General features: G+C 42.1%; 1 protein-coding gene across 1 annotated transcript in view; it reads right to left on the reverse strand.

Annotated features, from left to right (window-relative positions):
• The window catches only part of Abcc2 (ATP binding cassette subfamily C member 2), a 59556-nt gene extending 33540 nt beyond the window's left edge, over positions 1-26016 (reverse strand). The window contains exons 1-11 of the mRNA XM_052185404.1: positions 25872-26016; positions 24106-24279; positions 12056-12181; positions 10336-10470; positions 10021-10128; positions 9459-9514; positions 8026-8257; positions 4954-5117; positions 3626-3803; positions 1469-1723; positions 487-552 (exon numbers count right to left, since the gene is read on the reverse strand). Of these exons, the coding sequence (XP_052041364.1) occupies positions 487-552; positions 1469-1723; positions 3626-3803; positions 4954-5117; positions 8026-8257; positions 9459-9514; positions 10021-10128; positions 10336-10470; positions 12056-12181; positions 24106-24279; positions 25872-25901 (1524 nt within the window). The 5' untranslated portion in view covers positions 25902-26016. The remainder of the gene's footprint in view (positions 1-486; positions 553-1468; positions 1724-3625; positions 3804-4953; positions 5118-8025; positions 8258-9458; positions 9515-10020; positions 10129-10335; positions 10471-12055; positions 12182-24105; positions 24280-25871) is intronic.
• Between the last annotated feature and the right edge of the window lie 1680 nt (positions 26017-27696).

Here is a 27696-nt window from a genome sequence, read left to right on the forward strand (position 1 = left end):
TTAATGGCTACTGGGGCAAGGGAAGTACTTTTTCTTCAGGTGTGTAGCCAGAAATACATTTCCATAACTCTATATTCATGTACATGCAAATAATACGAGTTAAACTCGGTGGGTTATATAGTTCTTTTTAAAGATAGGGAATTAAGGAGGAAATATCTAGAAGTAAGGGTTCAGAGGGAGGGAGCAGAAGGGGATAAGAGAGAATTGTGTGTGTGTGTGTGTGTGTGTGTGTGTGTGTCTGTGTATTGGGGAATATAATCACAATTTGCTATTTATAAAATTGTCAAATAAATTAAAAATTATTTTTTAAAATTTTCTACAGTAAAGACAAATCTATGTAAAGACAAATCAGGGAAAATAAATAGACATCCAGATTCAAAAGTATCTGGAAGGAACAGAAGAGGAAACTGAAACCTTGTAGGTAAAGGAATCACGAGTCCTGTGGCGCTCACCGGGAGAAACAATCAGCGTGTTCACTCTTCTTACCTTGATTCCACTGAGGATCTCATTCATGATTTTTAAACGTTTGTCTTTATTCTTCATATTTTGGACCTGCCGAGAGACAGAAAGACAAAACCCAAATATACTTCTGGGAGAGAGGGCTCAGGTTTGCTGCTGATGGTAGGCCCTGAAGAAACCATGGCTGCCATTTCATCTGAACTTGAGGTGCCCCGTGAGGGCATTTATCTCTCTTCAACTCTTCCTGTTTCCCATCCCGTCTCCTCTCTCCCTACCCTCTCTCTGACCCTTGACTGTGCCAAGTTTGTTCTCACCTTTACCCACTGCCTGACTGTGCTCTCTCCTCCGCCTGTCCTGGCTCCTTCCCTCCTTGTCAGGATGTGTCGCTCACAGCTTGGCTTTAGATGCCCACCTCACAGAGGGCTCCTTCGACCTCCTCACTGACACTATCTACCCACTTGCTATCATGTTACAATTAGTTTCTGTGTAGTGCTCATCATGAGCTGATGATTTTTTTTTTTTGTTGTTGTTGTTGTCTATCTGTCTACCCTGGGAGCAGAAGGTCCTCGAGAGGAGAGTCCTTGTCTGATTTGTTGCGGTGACCTTGGTAAGACGTGCAGTAAAGAGACTTAAGACAGTATTTGCTACTCAGTGAATACAAAACATGTGAATGATTAGATCCCCTACCCCAGGGGATCTAATCACAAAATTTGTGATTCTAGAAGAGCTACAATGGCAGGGTAGAGAAACAAGATTTAAAAAACAAAAAACAAAACAAAACAAAACAAATCATTTCTAAGGAAGCTTAGCAGAACCAGGTAGGAAAATTATATACTGAGTGATCAACCAGGTAGAGGCTGAAAGGGAAGATCAAAAACCTGAGTATTTTTGGGATGGGAGAAAGTCTTCCGTAAGCTTTGCCCTTCCCTAGCTCCCTTTAGGAATTAGTAGCAAAAGTCAGAGTTTAGATGTTCAAAAGAGACATGCATGCAGATGATTATTCCCTTACCTGAATCTTCCTGATCTTGGTAGACAGAACTCCATTAACTGGGACCAGGAGAATCATAAGTCCGACACCTGCTAAGACGGAAGGTCCCAACTCCATCCACAGGAAGAAAATGGACAAAGCGATCTGTAAAATACTCGACCACACCAAGTGCATGTAGTTGGTCACATCCATTAGCTTCTGGGAATCTACAGACATCAAGTTCACTGTCTCTCCAACGGTGTACTGCCTCCTAGCCAAGTTAGATAGGGTCAGGGCCTAAAGGAAAAGATCAGGATTGTGGTCAGCAGGTAAGACCAAAGACACCGGGGAACAGAGGAGGACCTTAGGGAATGAAGACACAATGCAAGGATGGGTTCCATACATACACACACACACACACACACACACACACACACACACGTAGCTTCTCCATGGGATTATGGCTTCTGAGTCCAAACTCTAGCACAGTATGTTATCTCGTTTTTAACCATTGGTTCCTCTTGTTTCCCCCTTCATTAAATCCCACCCACCACACATCTCTTTGACGCCCAAATTCCTGTCTATCCTTTGTGTCAACTTAAATGCAACCTTTGAAATGACTTCCAGTCTCCCACACTTACAAGAGTTATTTCGTTTGTGTCCCTGTCCAGCGTTCTGAAGTTAACTCTTTATTTACCTTAATTATAATGAACCATAGTTGTTTTGTTTTTGTATAATTTATCAGATGTAAACCGTGAGGACAAGATCTCCATTTATCCATTTCACTATTGTATTTTCGTGGGAAATTCAATACAGGGGGATGGGAGGAAATGAGGAAAGGAGAGATGGAAGGGGAAAAGGAGAAAAAGGATCAAGCATTGTTGGTCCTTGCATTTGTGTGTGTGTGTGTGTGTGTGTGTGTGTGTGTGTGTGTGTGTTTAGGTAACAGCAGGGTCATATAGTCATCAGCTTGCTGGAAGGCATCTTTACTCACTGAACTACCTCACTACCCCCTTGTAGACTTTTGATATGGCTAATTCATTTTCAACCAGAGTCTTACAAGGAGGATGTAGGCGTTATCAAGGAGAACCCAGGTTTTTAGAATGGAGAGTAAGGCTCTGGAGTTCACACATCCTAAATCATATGCTTTCTCTACCACTTGCAGGCAAGTTCACATGCCTGAAACTGGTGACATAGGATTTCTGCTTTCATGTTAGAAAGATCAGGAGACTAATACTCACAGTTGTTCCTTACTAGGGCTTAAAAGCTACCCATAATAGTTTACACCTGTAATAGCACTCAGAAGACTGAAGCAGGAGTATTGCTGGAAGTTTATAGTCAGCCTAGGCTACATAGTAATCTCCAGGCCAACCTGAACTGCAGTGATTATATATATTTATATGTGTGTGTGTGTGTGTGTGTGTGTTATTGGTTTTAGTGTCAGCTTGCCACAAGTTAGATTTTTTTTTTAAAGTAGATAGCCTGTCCTAAAGAACTGTCATGGTTGCTTTAATTGATTGATATCAGGGCCAGAGAGAGATGGCTTTACAGGTAAAAACATTTGCCACCAAACCTTGATAATCTAGGTTTGATCATCAGAAACCACACTGTGGGAGGGGAGAACCAATTCTTACAAGTTGTCCTTTCACCTACACACACACACACACACACACACACACACATGCACACATATACCTAACATGCACACATACTCATATATGCAATCAAAAAAATAAATAAATGAATATAATTTTAAAAACCATATACCAGAGGAAAGATGAGCAAAATCATCTCAAGTGAATGGGAACCTCCCAAACCTGTAGAGCTCAGTGATAAGAGAATGTAGTTAAGTAGGTAAGTAAGTAAGTAGGAAGGGGAAGGGTTGGTAACCGCTAAAGATAGAAAAACAAAACCAGGCCCTGTTTTCTGACTTTACCTTATTTGCCAAGGCTTTGGTTTTGTTGGGAGAGGCGAGGAGAGTATGCTCTGAGCCTCCAGGGCTGAAGAGCAGACCCTGGGTAGCGACTCCCTAGGATGCTCAGTATCAAGAACACATTTCATGTTTGGATTTCACTTAGGGAAGCCTTATAACTAGTCAAAATTAATCAAATTCTCCTCAATCTTGGAATAACTGCTTATGCCTACTAAGTGCTTTATGTTTTTATTTTTGTCTTGGTTATACTTGGCATGACCACTTACCTTCTTATAGACAGAAGCTATGACGGTTGTCCGTACACTCATTCCCAACACAAAACAAAATTGGAAATAACTCTGAAGGCAGAAAGATTGGATGAGAGTCACCGCAAACATTAGAATTGCAGAGATATATCCAACCCATGGATATGTGTTAGGGTCTCTCACGAAGCCAATGAGAAATCTGCAGGAACAAAAGCAGATTAAGTGATATTCAGTAAGTCCCCAAGGGTTTCTCCTCTGCACAGCCAGAGCCTCACTCTTGCTTTATTGGTGACAAAACAACCAGAATTGTACCCGGCACACCCTAAAGTCAGCCCAGAAGAGGAAACCTCAATTAAGAGAACTGCCTACGTAAGAGCAGTCTGTAGGCAAGACTGTATGGAATAGTTCTTACTTTGTGATTGACTGGGGAGGGCCCAGCCAGTCGTGATGGGAGCCATCCCTTCCCTGGTGGTTCTGGGCACTGTAGGAAAGCAGCCTGAACAAGGCTCGAGGAGCAGGTCAACAAGCAGCACCCACCCATGGCCTCCGCATCAGCGTCTTCCCTGAGGCCCCTACCCTGTTTGTGTCCCTGCTTTGACTTCTCTCACTGATGGACTCCAATGTGGAAGTGTAAGGCAAATAAACCCTTTCCTCCCCACTTGCTTTTGATCATGATGTTTCCATCAAAGTAATAGTAACCCTAATCCCAGTATTCAGGTGCTAAGGGAGGAGAGCCAAGAGTTTTAATGTTAGCTGGCCTGGGTTACATAGAGAGACTGCAAAAAAAAAAAAAAAAAAAAAAGTATCTTTAGAGAAATTCACACACACACACACACACACACACCACTGTGTTGTTCCATCTCTGTCATAGGGAATGGCATTAGCCAACTCATTTTCAGACAATGCAAGCTCATACCCATATGAGGTAAAGGACTCTCCAGTTGGCTGTTCATTCCATACAGCGGCAGATGGCATAGCCTTGTCATTAGCACCCTACACACTACGAAAGGTGCTGGCTCAGAAGAGATGAAGTTAGTCACTCTCTCCTGAAGCATGCCACCCACATCTCAGTTGTGGCTCAGGTCACACTAGTTCATTTGAACAACAAAGAGGTCTAATGAGTGTATGGCCTCCTCTTAGGAGATAAACGCAGAAGAGAGAGGCTAAAGCAATATCTTAGACCAGGAAAACTGCCCTGTGGCTTTTCCTGTGCGCAAGCTGGGAAGTGGAAGAAAAGTCCGACTGTTTTTCAAAACTAGGAACTCAGTGAACACTCTTGCCTGCATAGACCCAGGGAGGGGAAGGCAGCAGGGAAAGTCCTACGAGTGCAGCAAGTCCTGGGTACTCACTTCAGCAGCTGAGGATTCAGAAACACAAAAATATCATATATTAATTTCAGTAAAAATGATTTCAGGATCACCACATAGTGGGTTTTGAAGAGGGCCTTGACCAACCAGGATTTGGGAAAGTCTTTGGTGGTCTCAGATTTCTTTTTCTTCTTTTTAGTTTCTTCCTAGGTACAAAAACCAAAACAACTGTGTCAAGAGAATTGTGCATTACAAGACTGGTAAGACTGTGTGCTCAGAATGGCTCCAGGCTTCAGCAGGACCTAGAGCCTCTTACCCTCTTAGTATGGCTGCAGATCATCTCTTCATCTCCTGCCCACCCTCCTGCTTCTCTGCCCTGGCTCTAACTTATAATCTCTTTTGGGCTGGGAATGCATACAATAAACTAGAAAGAAGATATCACCAAGATATGCATGGACAGACAACTGAAATTTCAGTACTCAGGAAGCTAAGGCAGATTGTGACTTTTGAGGCCAGCCTGAGCTACACCGTGAGCTCAAGGCCAGCTTTAACTACACTAAAAAAAGGGCTGTTTCAAAAGCCCGAGGTCTGAAGTTGTAGCTTAGTATATAACAAGGCCCCAGACAGTAGCACAACTGACTCCGTGGTGGAAGTACCACAAAATCTAGCACAGAGACAGTACTACCTGCCAAACAGAAACAAAGACTCAACCCATGCAGACTACCCGTCTGGTTGCTGGCTGGCTAATGAAAGCCTTCTATTGGCTTACACCCATGTCCAAGCAGTCTTCTCTGGTGACTGTCACACAACAAGTGAAACAGGATGAGTTCCTGGTTAGATTCCAGTATGGGGGTGTTGGAAAAATACCACATGAAAACAAAGAGACTCTGAGCGAGGGGTTTCATGCATTCTGACAGTGAGGGAATCTACTGACCCGTATCTTGGATGCTCACAAGACTTTTCTGTTGCTCCTTTATGTGGTTATTGGAGCTTGTTGTATTTGAATTTTATTCTTCAAAAAAAGTATGGTGAAGTCTGTGGTGGCTATTCTTTTTGTTGGTTTGGTTGGTTTTTCAAGACAGGGTTTCCTCTGTGTAAGTTCCCCGTCTGTCCTGGAGCTCGTGTTGCAAACCAGGCTGGCCTCGAGCACTAACCCCTGAGTGCTGGCATTAAAGGCATGTACCTCTATGCCTGGCTTATGGTGGCTGTTCTTGGTTGCCAACTTGACTACATCTAGAATGAACTAAAACCCAGAACTGGCTGGGCACACCTGTGAGGGATATTTTTTCTTAATTAGATCATTAGAAGTGGGAAGATCCACTTCTAATCTGTATCTTTGAGGTGAAAAGACACCTTTAATTCAGATCTTTTGAAGTGGGAAGACCTACTTCTAATCTTGGCCCCAGTTTCTGAAACCTGGATAAAGGACATGGAAGAGAGAAGTTCTTTTTCTCTTTGCCTGCTTCTTCTCACCCTCAATATCAAGTCTGTTCCTTCCTTGTGGACTGAACAATTACTGGATACTTGGAACTTCCATACATAGGCAGCCATTGTTGGACTAGCTGGATCTCACCCTGTACATCATTCTAATAAATACCCTTTCTATATATTTATATATAGAGAGATTTATTCTATAAGTTCTGTTACTCTAGACATCTCTGACTAATACAAAATCCAAAGTCTCAGTATCTTAAGAGTTCATCCCTTTTTGGAACTTGGATCAGTGTGAGTGTAAGCAAACTGGTCTTTAAGAAAGTCATAACCCAACATGACTGGTGTCCTTGGAAGAGATGGGATAGGGATGAGGTAGCTATGTAACAACTGAGGCACAGAAAGGATTATGCACCTACAAGCCAGGGGATCCCTAGGGTTTCTGTCCTAGAATAAAAGCAGGAAAGGGAGAGCCTCATTCTTTCCTCCATGTTTCAGGGGGAAATGATCCTGTCGATAACCTGATTTCAGATTTCTGGCTTCCAGGCCTCTAGGATGATACATCTCCCCTTTCCTCTTCCTGTGCCCACACCATCGTCTTCCTCTTTCTCGGTGTTTGTGGTATGAGGAATCAAACCCGGGCTCATCAGCAGGCTCTCTCTTGCCCTCCCTTTTCTCCTCTGCCCATCCCAGCTGTTTCTTCCGTCTTCTCTCACTATGGGGCTCTACGTTTCCCAGGCTGTTCTCAAACTTATGATCCTCCTGCCTGAGCTCCCTGAGCAATCACTGGGCCATGCTTGGTTTGTTTTCTCAGTAGTATTTATCACCCTTAGCGTATGCATTGACTTGTTCCTTTTTTTCTTAGTTCTCTGTAGACAAGCTTTCTATCAGGCTTGTTCGTTGTACCCGTTATCCAGAATAGGCACCAGTTATCCAGAATAGGCACACATCTGTGCTCAGTGAATATGTCTGAGTAAGGGAATTAATGCATTAGCTACTAATGTTAACCTCCAATACAATTTCTAGAAATGAGTGTGTGCGTGTGCCCGTGTATACATGCATGCATGTGTGGAGAAAGAGAGACTGTGTATAGGAGTGATGGTTACAGGTATGCCAAAGTGTGCATGCAGGTGTCAGGCCAACCTTGGTGTGTTGCCTTTGGCCTTCTTACCTTGTCTGAGATAGGTCTCTTCTCTCCTACATCAATCTGCCTTACTGGCCTAAGAGCTTCTACATTTTGTCCTATCTCCATTTCTCATTTCCTGTAGGTACACTAGAACTATAGATACTTGTACTACTGTGTCTAGCTTTTATCTAGGTATTCAAACTCTGATTACCAGACTCATGTGGTAAGTACTTTTGCCCACTGAGCCATCTCCCTAGCACTACTAATGCTGCTGCTGCTACTGCTACTACTACTGCTGCTACTGCTACTACTACTACTACTACTGCTACTACTTTACACCATAAAAAGTTCAAATATATTCAATAGGAAAAACAACAGTATATTATACAAACATGCATCCACCACTCAGGCATTATCAGAACTGTGTATACCACTAATGTAAAGTGCAGTGCAAAGCATATAGAATAATATGAAAATGTGGAAAAGAAGTTAGAACCGACACTACTTCTTGCCTGAGACACATAGCACATTCACGCGGACACACGTGTCACAGTTACCAGGACGAGAACATCTTGGCTCTGACTCTGCTTCTTGTTCAGTCCGTGTAGTGTGGCCTCAGGACTCTTCTGGGACTTCTTCAGTCGCCTCTGAAGAGCCTGCCTGGCTTTCTGCAGGTCCTTTGTCATGAACGTCTCAAACTTGCTGGTGACTGATTTGGTTTTGATTCTGTCATCAACATCCCAGACATCTTCTAGTGTCAGTGGATGCTTGTAGCCTTTCAGCACAATGCTGGAACAAGAATGGTCCACAGGCTGAACCCCTCTGTGCATATCAGTCTGCTTCTATCAGAACCTATCCTCCAGATCTGAGACAGGGGGATGAAGTTTTGGACTTCTCTACTGTTCCACTATTGGCATCTCCTGACCTTTTATTGGACAGAAATATGGGGGAGAACTCAAGAGACTGTAGAATGTGCTAGAAGACAACATAGAGAGGAGTCAGGGAGAGGCTCTAATGAATCAAAAGTCAACGGTGCCACCTCTTCCTGCTCTTGCTCCGTCTCCTTCAAGTACTGACCACCTCTCTACACTCAGCATGTCCTTGATGCCCTTAGGAGGTGGAGTGACCTCACCCTGACTTCACACTCTATCTCTAGATTGGGCCTATCCAGTTCGGGGCTGGAGAACATGAATGGAATACTAGCTGCATCTTTATTTGTAATGATTCATAACTGAGATCCAGCCTTATAAGTTAGATATTTAAGATACCCTTGTCATTAGATATTTAAATTTGATGAATTGATTTTTAAAGTACGTGCATTACTATGTCACAGACTTGCTCTTTTTAATTTTACATTATGTATTTGCGTGTGTATCGGTATGAGAGCACGTGCGCATGCATGCAGGTGCCTGCGTGGTGTGGAGGCCTGAGATCCCGCTGGAGCCGGAGTTACAGGAAGGAAGTGAAGCCACTCGATGTGAGCGCTGGAAACTGCATTCAGATCCTCTGAAGGAAGAGCGAGAGTCCTGGCTGTTGAGCAGCCCCACAAACTCGCCCTTTAGATATTCTGACTGTTGTGTCCAATATATCTAAAACACTTGTGGGCCTCACCAGCCTGTCCGAGGGTCCACAAACTACAAAGATACCCGTTTGTAGACCCTCTGGTAGCCCAGGCTGTGTCTCCCATTCCCTCGCCCTGCTCCACGCTGCCTGCCTCCAGGAGCCCTCTTTCCTGTCTTACTGTCTCCTGTTTCTCCCCTGGAACTCCCAGGCTAGGAGAAATGTTCACCTTCCGGTTTCTCCTCCCCATTCTCATCAGTCCAACCAAAGGACGGATTGAACTGGCCCACACATTTTAACACTCTCAGACTCTAAATGGAAGAGAAATAGAGGCCACAGGAGGCATTTTTTAAAAACTGAGCTGTTGTTTCACTTTCAATGAAGTGATCATATAAGGATCTAGAAAACCCACATTCCAGGCCCTTCTTACCTGTCATACCAACTAAACGAAATGCTACTCAGAAATGAAGCCGTGGCTGATGGGGTCTGAAAAATAAAATCATCATGTTAGTCAGTTGAAAATAAGAACCCTATAGGGTCTAAACTGACACTGACTTCCTAGACCTGGTTTTAGGAACTAGGCCAGAGGTGCTAACAACCAGATATTGTGGCATTGGTTTGTGAGTTAGCAGCCTGTGCAGAACATTTACAGGTGAATGTGGAAGTCAGTATTCCTATATACTTAGCATTCTGTTTGTTTACATATAAAACATTCTATACCACAGGTGGAGAATCCCTTATCTACAATTTGGGACCAAATATGTTTCTGGTTTTGGAGTTTTTCCAAATTGCAATATTAATACTATACAGTCTTTTTGAAAGTTTTCAAATTTGGGGAATTTTGGATGTTAGAGTTCTGGGTCAGTGATATTCCGTCTATACCTCATCACGGACTCATGAGACCTCCATGAAACCCAGACATCTCTAAGTTACTTATGCTCGTGCATCCCCCAATTAAATAATATAAGAAACGAGTGTACATAGAGTCTCACATGTGCTGAGTCACTCGGTTCTGAAAAGGCGGAAAGAATCAAAATGACAATCTGGAAACCATAGGAGACGAAGAACAAACAGGAATAGGCCATGTTGGACTTGCTGTCCTGTGGGTTCAAGGCAAACAGACAAACAAACAAAATGGAGTCTTCTATCACAATCGGACTTATGACTAAATATTATCACTAAACTCTTTGGCATGATGCTATCCCCAAACTCAGACTTTTTGAGGCTATGTTCTCTGACCTTTATTGGCTACCAGAGGGTCTAGAACACGCATCTTTGTAGGTAAGGAATCTCCCTTTCCTCCTTACCTGCAGGAGCGCTCGTATCAGAGTCTGAAACTGGAATACGCCACATAATATTGAGAGAATCCAGAATATGGACAGGAACCAAGAGTTCTTCTGTATGCACCATTGCCTGCTGTGTTGGATCACCAAAACCAGGAGCTAGAGGAAAACGTACAACTCTGAAGAGCAGTGTCACCACCAGTGACAGAGAAAGATGGCTGTCAGGGAACAAGGGGGGGGGGGGGGATGGGAGGTGAAGGAGGAGACTGTGGAAGCTAATTTGGCCAGGCAGTGAATAGTGATTGCCAAATTTACATTTCTTCCCCGAGGCTACTGAACCCTCTCTTCTGGCCTTTCATCTCTAACCTTAGGTGCAGAGCTAACAGGAAAGCAGAACGTTGTTGACTTTAAGTGGGGTTACTCTGAGAGTTATGGAAACCTTTTCAGGACAGAAGGAAATTAATATCAGGCAGTAGTCAGGCTGAGGGGGAAGATGCTGATAAATAGGTACTGGTTGACTATATCATAATTCTATAATATTGATCTTAGAAACTAATTTTTTAAAACCACAAACCTTACCATATATCATTTCACTCAAAGATGTTGGATCCTATATCTAGTGTTGTGCTAGCCAACCACTGCCATGGAGGGAGAAAAGGCATGGCTTGTAGCAACTGTCAATTGTAGGTTTCAATTTCCAATACAATGTCACTGAATAAAGAGCTGGGAAAAAGTCAACCTAGTCGGCTCTGTGTTTGCCAGTGCCAGGACACCACTGTCTGAGCAGTGACAGCAGACCAAGGTTCCTGGGAGAGCACCAGCCTATGTTACAGAATGAAGGCACAGTAAGGGGAGATCAAAGTTGTATTGAAAACAAAAAAAAACCATCAAAGGCTCTAATTTTTGTGAAAGTTTGTAAATCCAGACAGTTCTGTATCAACTTCCTCATTTAATATGATAGCAACTATTCAATAGTTTTAAAAAATACTTCATGTTCCTCTCCCCAAATAAAGGATTCCTGTAGGAGAGATATAGCTTCTTCTTCTTCTTCTTCTTCTTCTTCTTCTTCTTCTTCTTCTTCTTCTTCTTCTTCTTCTTCTTCTTCTTCTTCTTCTTCTTCTTCTTCTTTCTTCTTCTTTCTTCTCTTCTTCTTCTTCTTCTTTCTTCTTCTTTCTTCTCTTCTTCTTGTTCTTTCTTCTCTTTTCCTTCTTCTCTTCTTCTTCCTCTTCCTCCTCCTCTTCTTCCTCCTCCTTCTCCTCATCTTCTTCTTCTTCTCTTACTTCTTCTTCTCCTCCTCCTTCTCTTTTCCTCTCTCTCTTCTGAGATAGGCTGGAGTAGAATGTCCCCAGCCCCCACCAGGGATTACAGGTGTGCATCATCATACCTGGTTTAGTGCTTTCTGATACCAAACTTATGTACAGCTTTAGACCTAGTGATTTGATTAGCCAGTCAACAAAAAGATAATATTTACAACCTTTAAAAATCATTTTACATCATGAAACATAGATCTCATCTGTAGTCCTTAGATGGCAAGATATGAGGGAGCAAGATTAGAGAAGGTTCCATAAACTAGAACTTAAAACAAGAAAAAGTTTGTTTCACTCCTTTAAAATTGAGCCACATTTCTATGTACATTCATGTAAAAGACAGGAGAAATGGGACTTAATTCAATACCCAAAGAGTACGTTTTAGCTGTTTATGGGTTAAGAGAATTAAATATGGTAGAGGTGGTGCTGAACCTTACCCACGTGCATATGTAGAGGATTGGATTCGTGTATCTAACAGGAGGAATTGTGGCTTGTCCAGTATCTTCTGTGAGTGCAACAGACAGGTCTGTGACTGCTAAAATAAGAAGACCCACGACGAGTGCCTGAGAAGAGACAAGAGCACTGTTAGAGTCACGCCACCATTTATAAGGCTCCTGGAACCTCTTAGAACAAAGGGGTGGATTTGGACAATGATACACAGTGATTCAAACAACACACCCAATAAGCATTCCTTGTGTAAATAGCTGTACACAGCTCAAGTAAGGATAAAGTTCAACCATGATGACCAGGATCCAAGCACACAGGCAACTGAGGGAGAAAGATGAGTTCAAAGCTAGCCCAAAGCTAGCCTGGGCTACAGAGTGAAAACTTGTCTTAGCCGTGATATATGCATTTTTGATGTGACTATTTTTAAAGTGTGCCAATGACTTTTGTTGCTGCTGTGACTCCTTTCTTCATGCACTTCCCAGCACTAATGATAGGTGGCTCCCAACTGCAAAGGCAACTCTAGCTCCACTGGGTGTGATGCCCTCTTCTGGCCTCCGCCCTTACCTGTAGCTTATGACTCTCTCTCTCTCTCTCTCTCTCTCTCTCTCTCTCACACACACACACACACACACACACACACACACACAGAGAGAGAGAGAGAGAGAGAGAGAGAGAGAGAGAGAGAGAGAGAGAGAGGTATACCCATTAAATAAATAAATAAATAGATAAATAAATAAATAAATAAATAAATAAATAAATAAATACCTTGAGAAGAAAAAAAGAGAAAGTGGTAAAAGTAATCACGTATAGCTCCTGTTTTGAGGTCATAGAAAGCCACACAGGTGCTCCATCTCTCAGGCCAATCATTCCCAAGAAGTCTGCTCACCGTGTCATGAAGACATTCCAAGTGCTCCAGGGAATGGTCCCCTTGCTTAGGAAGCAAGCCTTTTTTATAACAGGCAGCAAGAAACTGAGGGCTTCTGCTCGCACTCACACGGGTGAATGTCTTAGAAGCAGATCCTCCAGCTAAGAGCCTCGTGACAGAGACCTTAAAGCAGAGTCTAGGAAGCAGTTCAAAGACTCCTGATTTATAGAAATAAGATAGCATGTTTCTTCTTGGAGGAACCTGTTCAATAAAGAGTATTTTCTAATTTAAAAAATAAAAGAAAAATGTTGGTGTTAAAGATAAATGGAGAGGGAGTTGGGGAGACAGTCCAGTCAGCAAAGTGCTTGCTGCCCTCTCATGTGAACTTCAGTTTGATACTCTTTTCTCATGTAAAAAAGCTAAGCAGAGACAGTCATGGTGGTGCATATCACTAACCCCAGCACTAAGTAGGTAGAAGCAGGTGGATCTCTATGAGTTACAGGCCAGCCTGGACTACAGAGGAAGTTCTGGGACAGCCAGGGCTACATAGAGACCATATACATATATATGTATGTGTATATGTTCGTATATGATGCATGTGTATATGATGCATGTGCATGTATATGATGCATATGTATATTATGCATGAGTATATGATGCATATACATATGATGCATATGTATATTATGCATGAGTATATGATGCATATGTATATGATGCATATGTATAAGATGCATATGTATTATATGATACATATGGACATGATGCATATAGATATGCATGTGTATATGATACATGTGTATATGATGCATATGTATGATATGATGCCTATGTATATTATGCATGTATGTGATGCATATGTATGATATGATGGCTATGTGTATTATGCATGTGTATGTGATGCATATATATGATATGATGCCTATGTATATTATGCATATGTATGTGATGCATATGTATGATATGATGCCTATGTATATTATGCATGTGTATGTGATGCATATGTATGTATATGTGCATATGCATATGCATGTATATGATGCCTATGTATATTATGCATGTGTATATGATGCATATGTATGTATATGATGCATATATATGATGCATATGTATTATGTGATGCACATGCATGTGTATGTATATTTGTATATGTATGTATATGTGTATGTGTATGTATGCTTGATAGTATGCATACATATATGCTTGATAGATACATACAGGGCTTGGAAGTATGTATGCTTCCAGTTCTGGGAAGGCAGAAATAGGAGGTTCCCTGGAGCTTGCCAGACAGTCAGCTTAGCCTAATTGGCAAACCCTATGTCCCAGTGAGATATTCTTTCTGAAACAAACAAGGAAGATGACTCAGGAAATAACAGTATGACCTCCACATGCACTCATACATGTATGTGCACCCACTAACATAAACATGCGTGCACAATTGCACTCACACAATACTATTCTTTTTTTCCCACAATACAACAGTATTTAATGGTCAGAGACAGCTGAACATTATTATACTCAGCCAGAGATGTTGGAGGACACCATCCTGTCCTCTCCCACAGCAGGCAAAGCACCTACTGGACATGAACTGCTTGTGTCTGGGCCCACAACGTCATCCAATAAAGCGCCCCCAGATCCTACTCTGTTTGTCAGGGGAGGGTGCACACCCCACATGCAAGAAGAACCCTTGCCATTGTCAGGTGAGTTGGGGTTGTGAGTGACCCCGTGGAAACAGCTGACAAAGCTCAGGGTCAAGGGTCACCTCTGCTCCCCAGCTCCCAGTGATGCTCACTTTCCCAGCCTCTTCATCCGAGCATCAATGCTGACAAAACATACATACTATTCTTTAAGCTGTTAAATTTGGAGGCAACTTGTTGCAAAGGAACAGAAAGCTACATACTAAGTTTAAAAGGAGAATTGAAGCTTAAAAGGAGCCTGTAATCCCAGCACTCAGAAACGGAGGGAGGATGACCCGGCCTCAGGACAGCCTGGGCTACAGAGTGAGTATCAGACCAACCAGGGCTACATCGCAAGATCCTTTTTTTTTTTTTTTTTATTAAATTCATTTCAACTATTTGCCGCCCCCCCCTTCTTTGATTATGGGCTCTTGGCTTCACATCATAGAACCTTTGAAGTTGATATTACATGCAATTGCAATTATTTTATCTCAGGTGCCCTCATGTCCAGCCCCTAACTTTTTCCTGTGAAACTGTAAAACGTTATCCACTTGTACTAAAGGTCCACTCTGCACCAATTATATTTTGGGAAGTTTTACTAGTATCCTTGTCTCCAAATGAGGACTTTTTCTACCACCATCTTCCCTTCCACATTCTTCCCACATCCCACATATATTTAAAAAGTTAATTGTGGTCTTATTTTTTAATAGTGAAGTGTATTATATATTTACATAAATACAAGTGCAAATAAGAATGTGCATATGCATCCATCACTTGTAAAAGTAATTTTTATTTGCTTTTAATTGTCTTCTTGGAGGCTTACTGCCTCTGTTGGCTAAACTTTGCCTAGTCCTGGAAGGTGCTAGCCTCCATGCATTCTTATCTCTAGAATGTTTTCAACTTGTGAGACTTACTGCTTGTGATGGTTTATACATGCTCAGCCCAGGGAGTGGCGCTATAAGGAGGTGTAGCCTTATTGGAGTAGTTCTGTCACCATGGGCATGGGCTTTAAGAGCCTTACTCTAGCTGTCTGGAAGCCAGTCTTCTCCTGTTTGCCCTCAGAACAAGATGTAGAACTTTCAGCTCCTCCTGCACCATGTCTGCCTGCATGCTCCCATGCTCCCACCTTGATGATAATGGACTGAACCTCTGAACTGGTAAGCCAGCCCCAATTAAATGTTGTCCTTTAGAAGAGTTGCCTTGGTCATGGTGCCTCTTTACAACAAGGAAATCCTAACTAAGACAGACAGAGAAACCAAAGTGCAAAATACATCTTTAAAAGGTAGCATTGAGAGACAGCCAGAGGACCACTTGCTGCCTCATGGTATAGGTGGCTGCAACCACATGAATAAATAAGTGATGGAAAGATGAGAAAGAAAGAGAAGCAGAGGGGGCGGTTAGTGTGCTGTGAAGAAAGGCAGAACTGGAGATGTGATAGCATTGAGGAACAGTCTGATGTGAGAGTCCTATGCTGGACCCTGCCCCCGTTGCTGTCTGGGTCCCTGGCCTTAAGGCAGCAGGATGTTCACAGCTCAAATTATCACCAAAGGGCATTCAGGCTGTCTGGACTGCTGTCTGAAGCCACGTTGATATACTAGGGCCATGCTGAGCTGGCCTGGCACCTCTCCTGGGCAGCAAGGGGAAGCGGGCCTTGGTGGTGTGGATATGAGAGAGCCCAAGGTGGTGTGGGCACAGGAAAGCTGGTGAGTTGGCCAACTCAGCTGCCACCCAGACCCAGATCCGGGACTTTGAGCTGGTCCACCCCAACATCTACCCATTTGTGAGCTGCTGAAGCTTATGAAGGGTCTGGTCCTGTAGAACCAAAGCTTCAGGATCTCTATGACTCAGGGATCAACAGGACATGTGAGGGGGATCTTGGTGAGAGTCCAGTATTGATGGCGTAGCAGAAGCCAGAGGTCTTGAACCAGACCAATGACTCACTGCAATGAACATTGGCAAATAAACAAGTGTGGACAAAAGGACATACTGTGTGACAACACACCATGACACACTGCAGCTTCCACAGCAGGATTGTTTTTTTCTATTCTTTATTTTGTTTTGTTTTTATTTTATTTTGGGGGATAGGGGAAGTTACAAAGGTAGAAGGTATCAGGACACATGATGTGAAATTCACAAAAAGTCAACAGAAATAATGTTTACAAAAAGGCAGCATTGAATCTAAGCTAGACCTCCTTGTTGCCACGCCGGTATGTCTGCCTGTCCTACGAGGGCCACCTTATGCCTCATTTCTTGAAACCTACAGTGTGATCTCATCTTACAGATGCTAAGCCCAGATGCCTTCGGTCATACAGCTGCCTCAAAATTTCTTGTTTTGCCTCAGCCATCTATTTCCTTTGGCATTCAGGTGGAGTTGCCTACTGAAAGCTACTCTAATCTTCTCAACAACACCCCCGTTTTGAAATGCACTCTGCTTAGCTGAACTAATACTCTGCGAAACCAGAGCCCTTCTCCAACTTCACAAGGTAAATCAAAGCCCATCATGATGGTCCTTGACCTTGTGACTGCTTTAGACATGTGCAATGTGCCTTGATTCTGAGCCAAAAATAAGTAGGGGCAGTGTTCTGGTTAGAGTTTCTATTGCTGGGATGAAACACTATGACCAAAAGCAACTTGGGGACGAAAGGGTCTATTTGGCTTACACTTCCATGTCATGGTCCATCACTGAAGGAAGTCAGGACAGGAGCTCAAGGAGGGCAAGCACCTGAAGGCAGGAGCTGATACAGAGGCCGTGGCAGGACGCTGCTTACTGGCTTGCTCTGCCTATCTTTTAATAGAACCCAGGACCACCAGTCCAGGGATTGCAACACCCACATAGGGCTGGGCCCTCCCCAGTCAATCACTAATTAAGAAAATTCCCTAAAGGCTTGCCTACAGATGCATCTTATAGAAGGGTTCTCAATGGAGGCTTCCTCCTTTCCAGTGACCCCAGCTGTATCAAGTTGGCATTAACCTAGAAAGCAAAGGTAGTTTGCTGGAGGTCTTTGAGAAAGGTTTTCGTCACTGATCAAAGTGTTGCCTATAGCTATAAGTCAAAGAACTCTTACAACAAAAGACCCAGCCTAACTTTTAAAGGATTGGACAGGCGTTTCTCCAAAGGAATTAGGCAGACAGAAGGGAGTATAAGAAAGAATCTGCAGCATCATTGATCATTAGGGAAATGCAAATAAACACTACAGTAAGGAGGAAGGCTGCTTCAGCAGGTAACAGCATGTGCTATGTGAACGTAAGGTCCTGAGTTCAAATCCAAGCACAGGTAAAAAGCCACGCATGGCACCAGTGCATTGTGGGCCTGTAAGCTGCTGATGGTGGGCATGGGAAGGAGAAGCCAGAGGATTGCTGTGGGCTTCCTGCTGCCAGTCTAGCTCCTGCTACTATGAGAGACCCTTCTCAAGGAAGTGAGGTAGATTCTCAGGAGACCCAGGAATTCTATTTCTAAGGACGTACCTAAAAATTGGGAACGTATGTCCACTAAAAATATAATGTACATGTATGTTCCTAACAGTATCATTTAATATAGATAGAAGTGAAAATAACCCCATGTCTATCAACTGATGAATGGACAAACCAAATGTGGTCTAGCCATACAATATTTTTCAGTCATGAATGAATGAAATGTTGACATATAACATGGATATGTGTTTAAAGTGTTATATACAATATGAAAGAAGCCTATATACACAGGGGCATATAGTCTAAGTGACATAGATATATAATTGCATGTACATATGAAATAGCCAAGCCAAGTACATTTAGAGGCTGGAAGGAGATGTGTTGTTGCCAGGGGCCAGGACAGGGGACAGCGGGAAGAAACTGCTTAAGTTTCTATGGTGGGTGGTAAAGAGGTTGTAGCATATTAGTAATAAAAGTAGCAACCTTGTATTAACTATGAGAAAATTAACTATTAAACCTAAAATGAAGTTTAATCCTAATTCATGCTTCATTATAGATAAACCTAAAAATACTTTGCTAAGTAAACTATTAGATGCTAGTGGCTCCATATTTCATACATATTTTCGTATTTGAAATGAGTTGAGTAGGAAAATTCCATAGACAGAAAACAGGTTAGGAGTTACCAGGGACATGGAGTGAGATAGGCCCAGAGAAGAAATGAATGGTTATTGCTTGGGTTTAAGGTTTAGAGCTGCGAACCATCCTGGAATTAGACAGTAGTGGTGGTCACATAATTTTGGAAGGACTCTAAAAGTCATAGAATTTCACACCTTAACTCTTGACTTTTATAGCATGTGAACTATAATCTCAGTAATGTTTTTTAAACGATGCATAAGAGTGCCTGGTGCCTTTATTTGCCTCTGGATACAGGCGTGATGGTTCTCACAGAGCAATGGAAGTCACCTTACAATCTTACACTAGCTTAAGTGACAGGCCTCACTCATATGCTGAGATTACAAGAGAAAAGATAAAAAACAATCAGCCACCTGTTGGCGTTTCTGGACCTCATGTAACATATAAATTGCTTAATGACTAATTCAACAAAAATGATGCGGTGGGAGCCTTAACTGGTACAAAATATGTTATTTGTAGTCAGCTCTGATAGTACATTAGTCAGCGTCTCATCACCGTGATAAAGTATCTAAGGCAAACATAAGATGAACAGTTTATCTTGGTTCACGCTTTCAGTGCATAGTCAGTTATTTGGGCTGGGAGCCACAGAGACCATGTGGTAGAAGTACCTGGTAGAACAAGTCTGTTTACATCATGTTAGCTAAGAAGCAAAAAGGAAAGACAGAGTAAGGGCCAACATCCCTGTATCTCCTTGAAGGGAGACATTAGCAAATCCTCTAGGCTCACTCAACAGCCACCTAGCAACAGTTTGCTTCTCTGCCCGCCTGGGAACCAAGAGCCAGGCGCCTCTCTCTCTCTCTCTCTCTCTCTCTCTCTCTCTCTCTCTCTCTCCCTTCCTCCCTCAATTCCTCCATCCTTCCCTCCTTCCCTCCCTCCTATCCTCCCTCCCATGTCTCTAGCAGGCCTCTGCCTCTTCCGGTCTTCCTTCCTCTCTCCTCTTTCTGTCCTTCTCTGTCCTCCTCCTTTCTCAGCCTCTACCTCTTTTCCAGGCCCCACCCCCTTCCCTCCCCGCCAATAAACCTTCATACTGGGTCTGTCCCATGACTTGATTGCTCAGTGGGACACCTTGGCAGGGCCCACCATGATGTGCCCTCCCGCTGCAATGTACTACATTTACAAAGCACAGAAACTGGTTCGGTTATACCAACTTATTCTTCTTTCCACATGCCTACTCCAAACTGTAGATTCCACTAATAATATCAACCACTAACACAAGAGAAGTGCTCTCTTAAGCATGTAAATGCCATCCTGCGTAGGCCTAGAAGGTAGTGGTGGCACTAGTGGAGCCCAGAGTAAATCCATCCCAATTTCTATATGCGGGGTAGAGAGGTGCAATCTAAGCTATTTCTCTCCACCCCTCATCCTCCCCAGGGGAGCTGATGAAGGTACCAGACAGTTGTCCAGGACTCAGAGCTCAATGCCAGGCTACACATCAGGGAGAGACCAGCTGTGGAAGTCAACACACACAAAAAAGAAGAGGTCTGCTCCAGCCAGCTATGTTAACTGAGATGTTTATTTGTTCATAGTGCAAATGAATTGCTAGGGAATTCAGAGAAACAATGTCCAACTAAGAAGATGGACAATATAATTGAATAAAACAGTTGATCATGGGATCAAACACATACAAAATAGTAAGTGAAGAGAATTTAAAAATTAATATTCTAAGACAGACTTGAAGACATTGTATCATTTAAACAGGTGGCTTTTAAAGAAATTAAGAAAAAGCCTTAATAATTGCTGAATATTAAAGTAAAGACTCTTAGGAGAAATGAAAGAAATCATTGAGAAATGTTAGCATATAGAGGAAAGGAGAAAAATATTTTAACAGGAGTGAGAAGATGTATGTGTGTGTGTGAGAGAGAGAGAGAGAGAGAGAGAGAGAGAATTTGGGGAGGGAAATCCATCAAAGTCACTGTCTATCTGAAAGACAGACATTCTGAAGATACAGATTTTTAAAGTTAGAAGAAAGGAAATAAAAGAATACCGTGACTATTTCCCATGAGAAGACTACCACAAGTCTTCAGGTTGAATGACACACTGCGTGTGGTAAAGACCCTGTGAAGCCAGACTCTTGGGAGATTTCAATATGCAGAGAATCAAAAGCACCTGGTGAGGAATAAGGAGCACAAAACTCTAAGGGAAACTATAATGAAAGCTTCAGAGCGAAAAAAGATCATCGTGGATCCAGAGTTTCACAAGCATATGGGTGCCTTTAAGATGCAAAGATTGAGGGACGCTACAGTCACCCTAAAAGCTTCATTGGATGATGTTCTCCTAAAGAGGGACCTAAGAAATTTGAGAACACTAACCCTCTAACATTCTTCCAATATCAGGAGCTTCAGGAGGTATCAGGAGGCATAATGTACAGTTAAGCATGAAAGTAACAAGTAGGGAAAAAATAAATGTTTTGGAAAAAATAAAAAAAAAAAAACCTCCAAAAGAGAAAGACTGAAAATGTGAGAAGACACGTCAGAGCTTGAAGGCTTGACTGAGTCTTTGTGATCGGCTGCATTGGGGCAGCTCTGACCGGCACCTCCTTCTCCCCAGCCACGGCCACAGACCACAGCCGTATCCGTCACAGGGACTTATCATTTATCACTTGACAGATGGAAAATATACATGCAAGTACATCACTGGCAGACACAGATGAAACCACCAAAGTGGCCGTCACCAAGGCCTCTGCAGAACAGGACTTCAGAGTAGAAAGATGAAGGAAAAAGGCTTGCTTTCGTGTGTCCTTTTTTTGTCTCTTAAAAAAGTCGATGGTAAAATAAGACCGTGTTAATCTGGGGTGTGTTGGAGTGACATCGTTACCAATAGATTTGATTTCCTCACTGTTTCTCTGGAGCCTCCACACGCCCTACAATAACCCCACATTCCCTTTTATCATTAGAAAGAAACATGTACACAGTTCAGTGTGTGCAGGAAAAACCCAGCTGTTTAATGAGTCACTAAGGACTCAATATGCTTTGCTCTGATCTGTGATTTATTAGAATTTAGACCAGGACTTTCTAAAATTCAACTTTCTTTTTTGTGGTTGTTTATTTTTGATATTATACTTAAATCGTGTTTCTCCTTCCTCTTCCCCCCACCGCCAACCCCTTCCACATTCCCTTCCCCACTTTCCTTCAAATGTAGGGAATTTCACTAATTTCACATATTGCACGCATATATGTATTTGTGTGTACATATATAGTCCTAAACATAACCTGCTGAATCTGTGGGATGTTACTTCTGTGTATGTAAAATGTGACTTTCCATAAAACAATGCATCTCCTTGGTATTGAAGACGAAACTGTTTATTCATATTTAATTCTCCCCCCTGTAAGACCCTCCTTTTCACAGAGCTCTGTGACTGACACACACGGCAGCCAAATCTGCTCTATCCCTAACAGACAGGGACACCTCCTTCAGTTCCGGAGTTCTCAGGGGTTACCTTCCCCAGAAGCCTGCCTACTATGAGACAGCATTTTCACTGGATTCTCCCCCACCCCCACCCCCACTCCGACCCCCACCCCTGCCCCCTGTTTACTTAGCTAAACGCTTCCACCCTGGGATAAACTCCATTCTCTTATCTCACAGCCTTACTTATTAAAACTATTCAGGACATGTTGGGCAATATTTTATCGTATACGTCTGTAATGATCCCCATATCTTGCTGGGTTGACCTCTGTTTTCTGTACTTCTTGCTCTGACTTTAACATTTCCACAGCCATCAAATATTTGTTTTTAAATCCAGGCTGCTTTGTTGCCTCCTGTTTTCTGTGTCCTTCTCTGAAGATGAATCTTTAAATGAACCTTGGAAGTCAGTTACACGTTGCTCAAGCAGATTGACCGAGTCCAGATGAGATAGCGTCATGCTAAAGGCCGACCAACTACAGCAGAGCCAACTCGGGCAGTGAGGAAAGGAAAAACAAAACAAAACAAAACCAGCCCAAAGGCAGGCAGAACAGGCTGAGAAGAAAAACAACTGGATGGAGATTTTCACAGAAAAATGAACTTAGGGTGAATTACTATGCTTCTACTATTTGAGAAAAAGAATCAACCATTTTGACATTTTTAAGAAGTTAAACCTACACTTGCCACCCTCAGAATAGGAGCCAAAAATCTTAAAAACAAATTTTAAATGAGTCTTAGATGGGTAGATTAGGGGTGTCTGGGAGGCGAGAGACAGTGATTTTTCTTCTCCATAGAGATTTGTACTTTCAACTTAAACAAATTTAAGCAGTGTTAGCACTATATATTCATAAAGCTGAATAATATTTAGTCATTAAAATGGAATTCTGCACTAAATATGCTATGAAGGATAAAGCTTGAAAACAATATGCTAAGAGAAGCCAGTCCTGAAAGACGCATGGTTCTCTTTGTATATCAGAGACTAGGAAATTAGTTTCACTGAGAGGTAAGAGAGACAGAGACTAAAGGATTTCCTTCTCCTCAGACTAGAACTGTTCTATGGTGGACTATGGCGAGGACCGCACCTCACCATATTGAGGAAATATCCACAAATTTATATCCACATGTATATATGAAACTGCCCTCAATCGTATTTAAATGGGAAAATTATATGGTATATGAACCATAACACAAAAAGTGGAGTTTTAAAATTTACAGATCTTAATAGCATTGGAGCCTGATTTGCACACTGCCTACTCTCTCCTTGGAAACTCAAAGAAAAATTGAAGAAACCTGAATTCACTGACAATAACTACAGAGATACTAAAGCACGAAGCCAGCTAATGTCTAACACAAACAAGAAAGTCTAAAAACCTCTTTTAAGGTGAGGACAGACAGAAGAAGGGATGAAAAGCAATAAAGGGGGAGATGGTAGATTTACTTCACAGTCCTGCTGGACCGCCCGCCTCATTGGTTACTAGAATGGTCTGCCTTTCTGGCTGTGACAGGGTCACGGCACATACTAACCCTTCTTCCCACCATGAGTGGTCATCCTGACTGGTGAAAGACTTTGGAAAAATGTAAAACCCTCATTTCAGGTCTAGGTTTTGAGAAGTGACTGTTGGGTGTTGGTACAAAAGATATGCTATATAGTTTGTTAACATCTCGGAGTAGGTGCCAACTGAAGAGCAGCCTCCTGATTTATTAGAGCAGTTTAAAGAGGTTCACACCTCAAACCCAGAAAAGATAATGCTAATTTGACCCCTCATTTGTGCTCAGGGGATATCTACAAGAATTCAAGGTTACTCTTCTCATACAAAAACCAAAGCTAACCTTGGTTAAGAAATCTGGCGGGTGCAGGACATAGGACATGGCTCTACTTGAAGCAGGATTACCTGGCAAACTGCTTAGAGACTGGGACAAGGACACTAACCCCAAAGAAAATGCCCCACCTCTACACCAAGGACTTTAGCGTTTGAAAGCAGCGGAGTTACTGTACCTGCTTGGCAAGGTAGAATTTAGTTATAGAAGATCTGTTGGTCCTGGATCTGTATACACTGTAAAGTTGCCAAGGGGCCAAGAGCCAAAGAAAGCCCAAGGGAATCCATACAAGAACAGTTTGCTCAAAACAAAGAGGCAGGTCGGCTTCTGGGCTTTCCAGTAATGAGAGATTCTGGGGGACCAAAAGGGAAAGACTGTTGGATACATACTTTTAAAAGACACCCCATTCTCCCAACATTCTTCACATGCTTCTAATCAACTTGAATTCAACTCCATGTTTATAACAATAACAAGCTTTACTTCATAACTATCTGTATTTTCAAGCTTATCATTAATACAATATATTACACTAAAACATATTCACCATTTAATGACATTTAGTGGCTTTTCTGGCAATCCCACCTCTCAAAATGTGTATTCGTGTGATTTTAAGTGAATTTCTACACTAACTAGTCTATATAAAACTTCCTAAAATATTTTCTAAATTATAGAAAGAAGAAAGAGTATTCCTCTATCCAAAGGGGAAAGTAGTTTCCCAGGCCTAAGAACACGCTACATGGTTTCTAGCACGATTTAAACAGTGGTAGATGTTCTAACCTGCAGGCACCAGACAGAAGGGTTAGGCAGACTAGGACGTTAGCCTACTTTGGCTGAGAAGGCTTATATCAAAACCAAGAGGACCTGGTACAACTCAGTGCTGAGATAATAACGCACTGTTGGAGAGGGGCCATGTTTTAAACAAGAGTTTCACGAAATAGAGTCCTTGGTGATGCAGTTGTGTGGAGGTAAGCAGTTCCTGTATCGGGATCAGACAAAGGTAGATTTTTCTTTTTCCATAGATACTTTTAAACAGATCTATGGGTGCTGATGTTTTCAAGGAAAGGCTAAAGTGCCTGACAAGGTAATTTGTAGAAGAATTCTAAAAAGAAATTCTGTCTCTGTGTCTTTGTCTTTGTCTCTGTGTCTCTGTGTCTTGGTCTCTCTGTCTCTCTTTGTCTCTGTGTCTTGGATTCTCTGTCTCTCTCTGTGTGTCTCTGTCTCTATCTGTGTCTCTGTCTCTCTGTGTCTGTCTATCTGTCTGTCTCTCTCTCTCTCTTTCTCTCTCCTTTTCCAGGGTTTCTCTGTGTAACAGCTTTGGCCGTCCTAGAATTTGCCTCGTAGACCAACTTAGTCTTAAACACACAGAGATCTGCTTGCTTCTGTCTCCCAAGTGTTGGGATTAAAGGTGTGTACCACCATGCCCTCCATGGCCAGCCTTTAAAGGGGATTCTCAGGAGAAGGTTAGCTACCTTCTAATAGTCTTCACATCTTGGCCATGAAGGCATGAGAGCTTAAGTTCTTCCTAACACATTAAGGATTGTCTGATGTCTTTCCTATTCCTCTCAACATGATGGAAGATGACTAATTACATTAGTACACCCCCCAAAGCCTCAGACACATGCTGTTTCTTTTCCTCCTATGCCACAAAGCAATTTAGCAATTCCCTTCCTAGGACTGAAGAAATTGCATTTTTCTTTATTTCTCTGATAAAAGGCTCTTCTACAGCTAGTCCAAGAAAATCATCTGTAATGCAATAAACAAATGCTAAAAAAATTGGAATACCTTTTTCAGGTGCTATAATCATGTGGCTAAATTAACCATTTTTTTTCTTAAAAAATAGAACTTTAGGCCAAATATACCTCGAAATTTACTGATTCACACTGATGGTCATGCTTGCTTGAGTTTGAGAAGAGAGAATAAACGAGAATAAATGTAATATCTCACCCAAAAGGTAGAGTTGCAGAACTCGTCCATAATGATTTCCAGTGCACTTCTGTTCCGAAGACTTTTCTATGACTGTCTGGTTTCTTCTTCGCCTTGTGCCTCGGAGAGAGCAGCCGTTAAGGAGCAATGTGCCTTTCCCATCCTCACTGCCCAGTTAAAGGCACGCTGCCTGACCTTTCATCCTGACAACTTAATAGTTAACTTTGCTGAGTGTGTGCTGTGGCATCCTGGCGAGCAGACATGTGACTGGGAATCTCCAGGGAAGGGGGAGGCTTATCACTTCTCCAAAGCCCCGCCCGACCCTGCAGTGTGACCAAATTTAGAAAGAGCCAATCAAAGACATTAATGCCGTTGGCAGGTCAGGAGTCCAGTACTCGTTTTCCTACAAAATGATAGAGTGACCTAATGTACGGTTTCACTTCAGTTTGAACTCGGTTAAGAGTTCACAGAGACGTTAAATACCCATTCCTCTGATTTTTTCTTGTTTTGTTTTTTGTTTTTTGAGACCAGGTTTCTCTGTATAGCTCTCTCTGTCCTGGAACTCATTCTGTAGACCAAGCTGGCTTCAGACTCACAGAGATCCACCTGCCTCTGCCTCCCAATTTCCGAGATTAAAGGTGTGCATCACCATGCCTGGCTCCTCTGAGTTTTTGATTAAGAACGTATAATAAACATAAAACATGGTTTAAAGTAATATAAACTTTGTTCGAAAGGTCAAGTTATATAAAAGCAAAGGCACTGTGAACCAATGAATGTAATTTGAGCAATGAAATGTTAGTCTTAGTGGCAGGATTAGCTAGTTTTTTCTTTTTACTTTTTATCTGTTGTATTTTTGTTTTTTCATAATTATCAAGTATTATTTGTGCAATATCATTTAAAAGCACATAACATAAAATGTTTCATCTTGACGCATTCTAAGTATATAATTCAGCAGTGCTAAGTGGACTTACGTTGTCAACCAATTTCTAGAACTTTTTATCTTGCAAAACTGAAATTTTATGCCAGCTGTCCATGGCTCCCCTCCCTCCAGTGAAAACATGCTGTTTTGTCGGTAATAGAAACAACTTAATATATTCTTTACTTATCTTGTTTTCTGTTTTGTCTTGGGGACAGGGTCTCAATGTGGAGTTCTGAAACTCACTTTGTAGATCAGGCTGGGCTGGAACTCACAGAGTTCCTGCCTGTGTCTTCTCTGAATATATTCAAACAAGAATATAAGCACTACCACACCTAGTTTATATTCTTCTTTATTCAAAGAAGACCTTATAAATGAGTTCTGCTACTCTGCTTCAGAGTTAAGTTTGTGCTTGTGTTGATTGCAAAACCAGTCCTCCTGGCTATGGTATTTACCATGACAATGGCGTGTCTCAACTCAAGATGTTCTTTTTTTTTTTTTTTTTTTGAGACAGGGTTCTCTGTATAGCCCTGGCTGTCCTAGAACTCACTCTGTAGACCAGGCTGGCCTTGAACTCAGAAATCCACCTGCCTCTGCCTCCCAGAGTGCAGCGATATTCAGCACGTCACATATTTATTTTCCGCTAGCAAAATATAACATAAAAAATGGAAACATATTTTTTTCTAAACTGAGGGATTTGCTACATTTGTCATAATCCTATGCCAGAAAGAAACAGTGGTCCTCCACAGAGGCATTTAAACTCAGTAGATACTGTGATAACTGACAGGGACCCATCTAGGTATCCAGAGATGGTTCCATCGGGGCAAGAAAAATAGCTACTGGACTTTAGAATGGTGCTGATTTCTAATAGAAGGGAGGGCAATCAGTTAAAAAAAGAAAAAGCTGAGTGTGTCAAGAAATTCCTGAAAT

The sequence above is a fragment of the Apodemus sylvaticus genome, chromosome 1, assembly GCF_947179515.1.
Source record: "Apodemus sylvaticus chromosome 1, mApoSyl1.1, whole genome shotgun sequence".
Lineage (NCBI taxonomy): Eukaryota > Metazoa > Chordata > Mammalia > Rodentia > Muridae > Apodemus > Apodemus sylvaticus.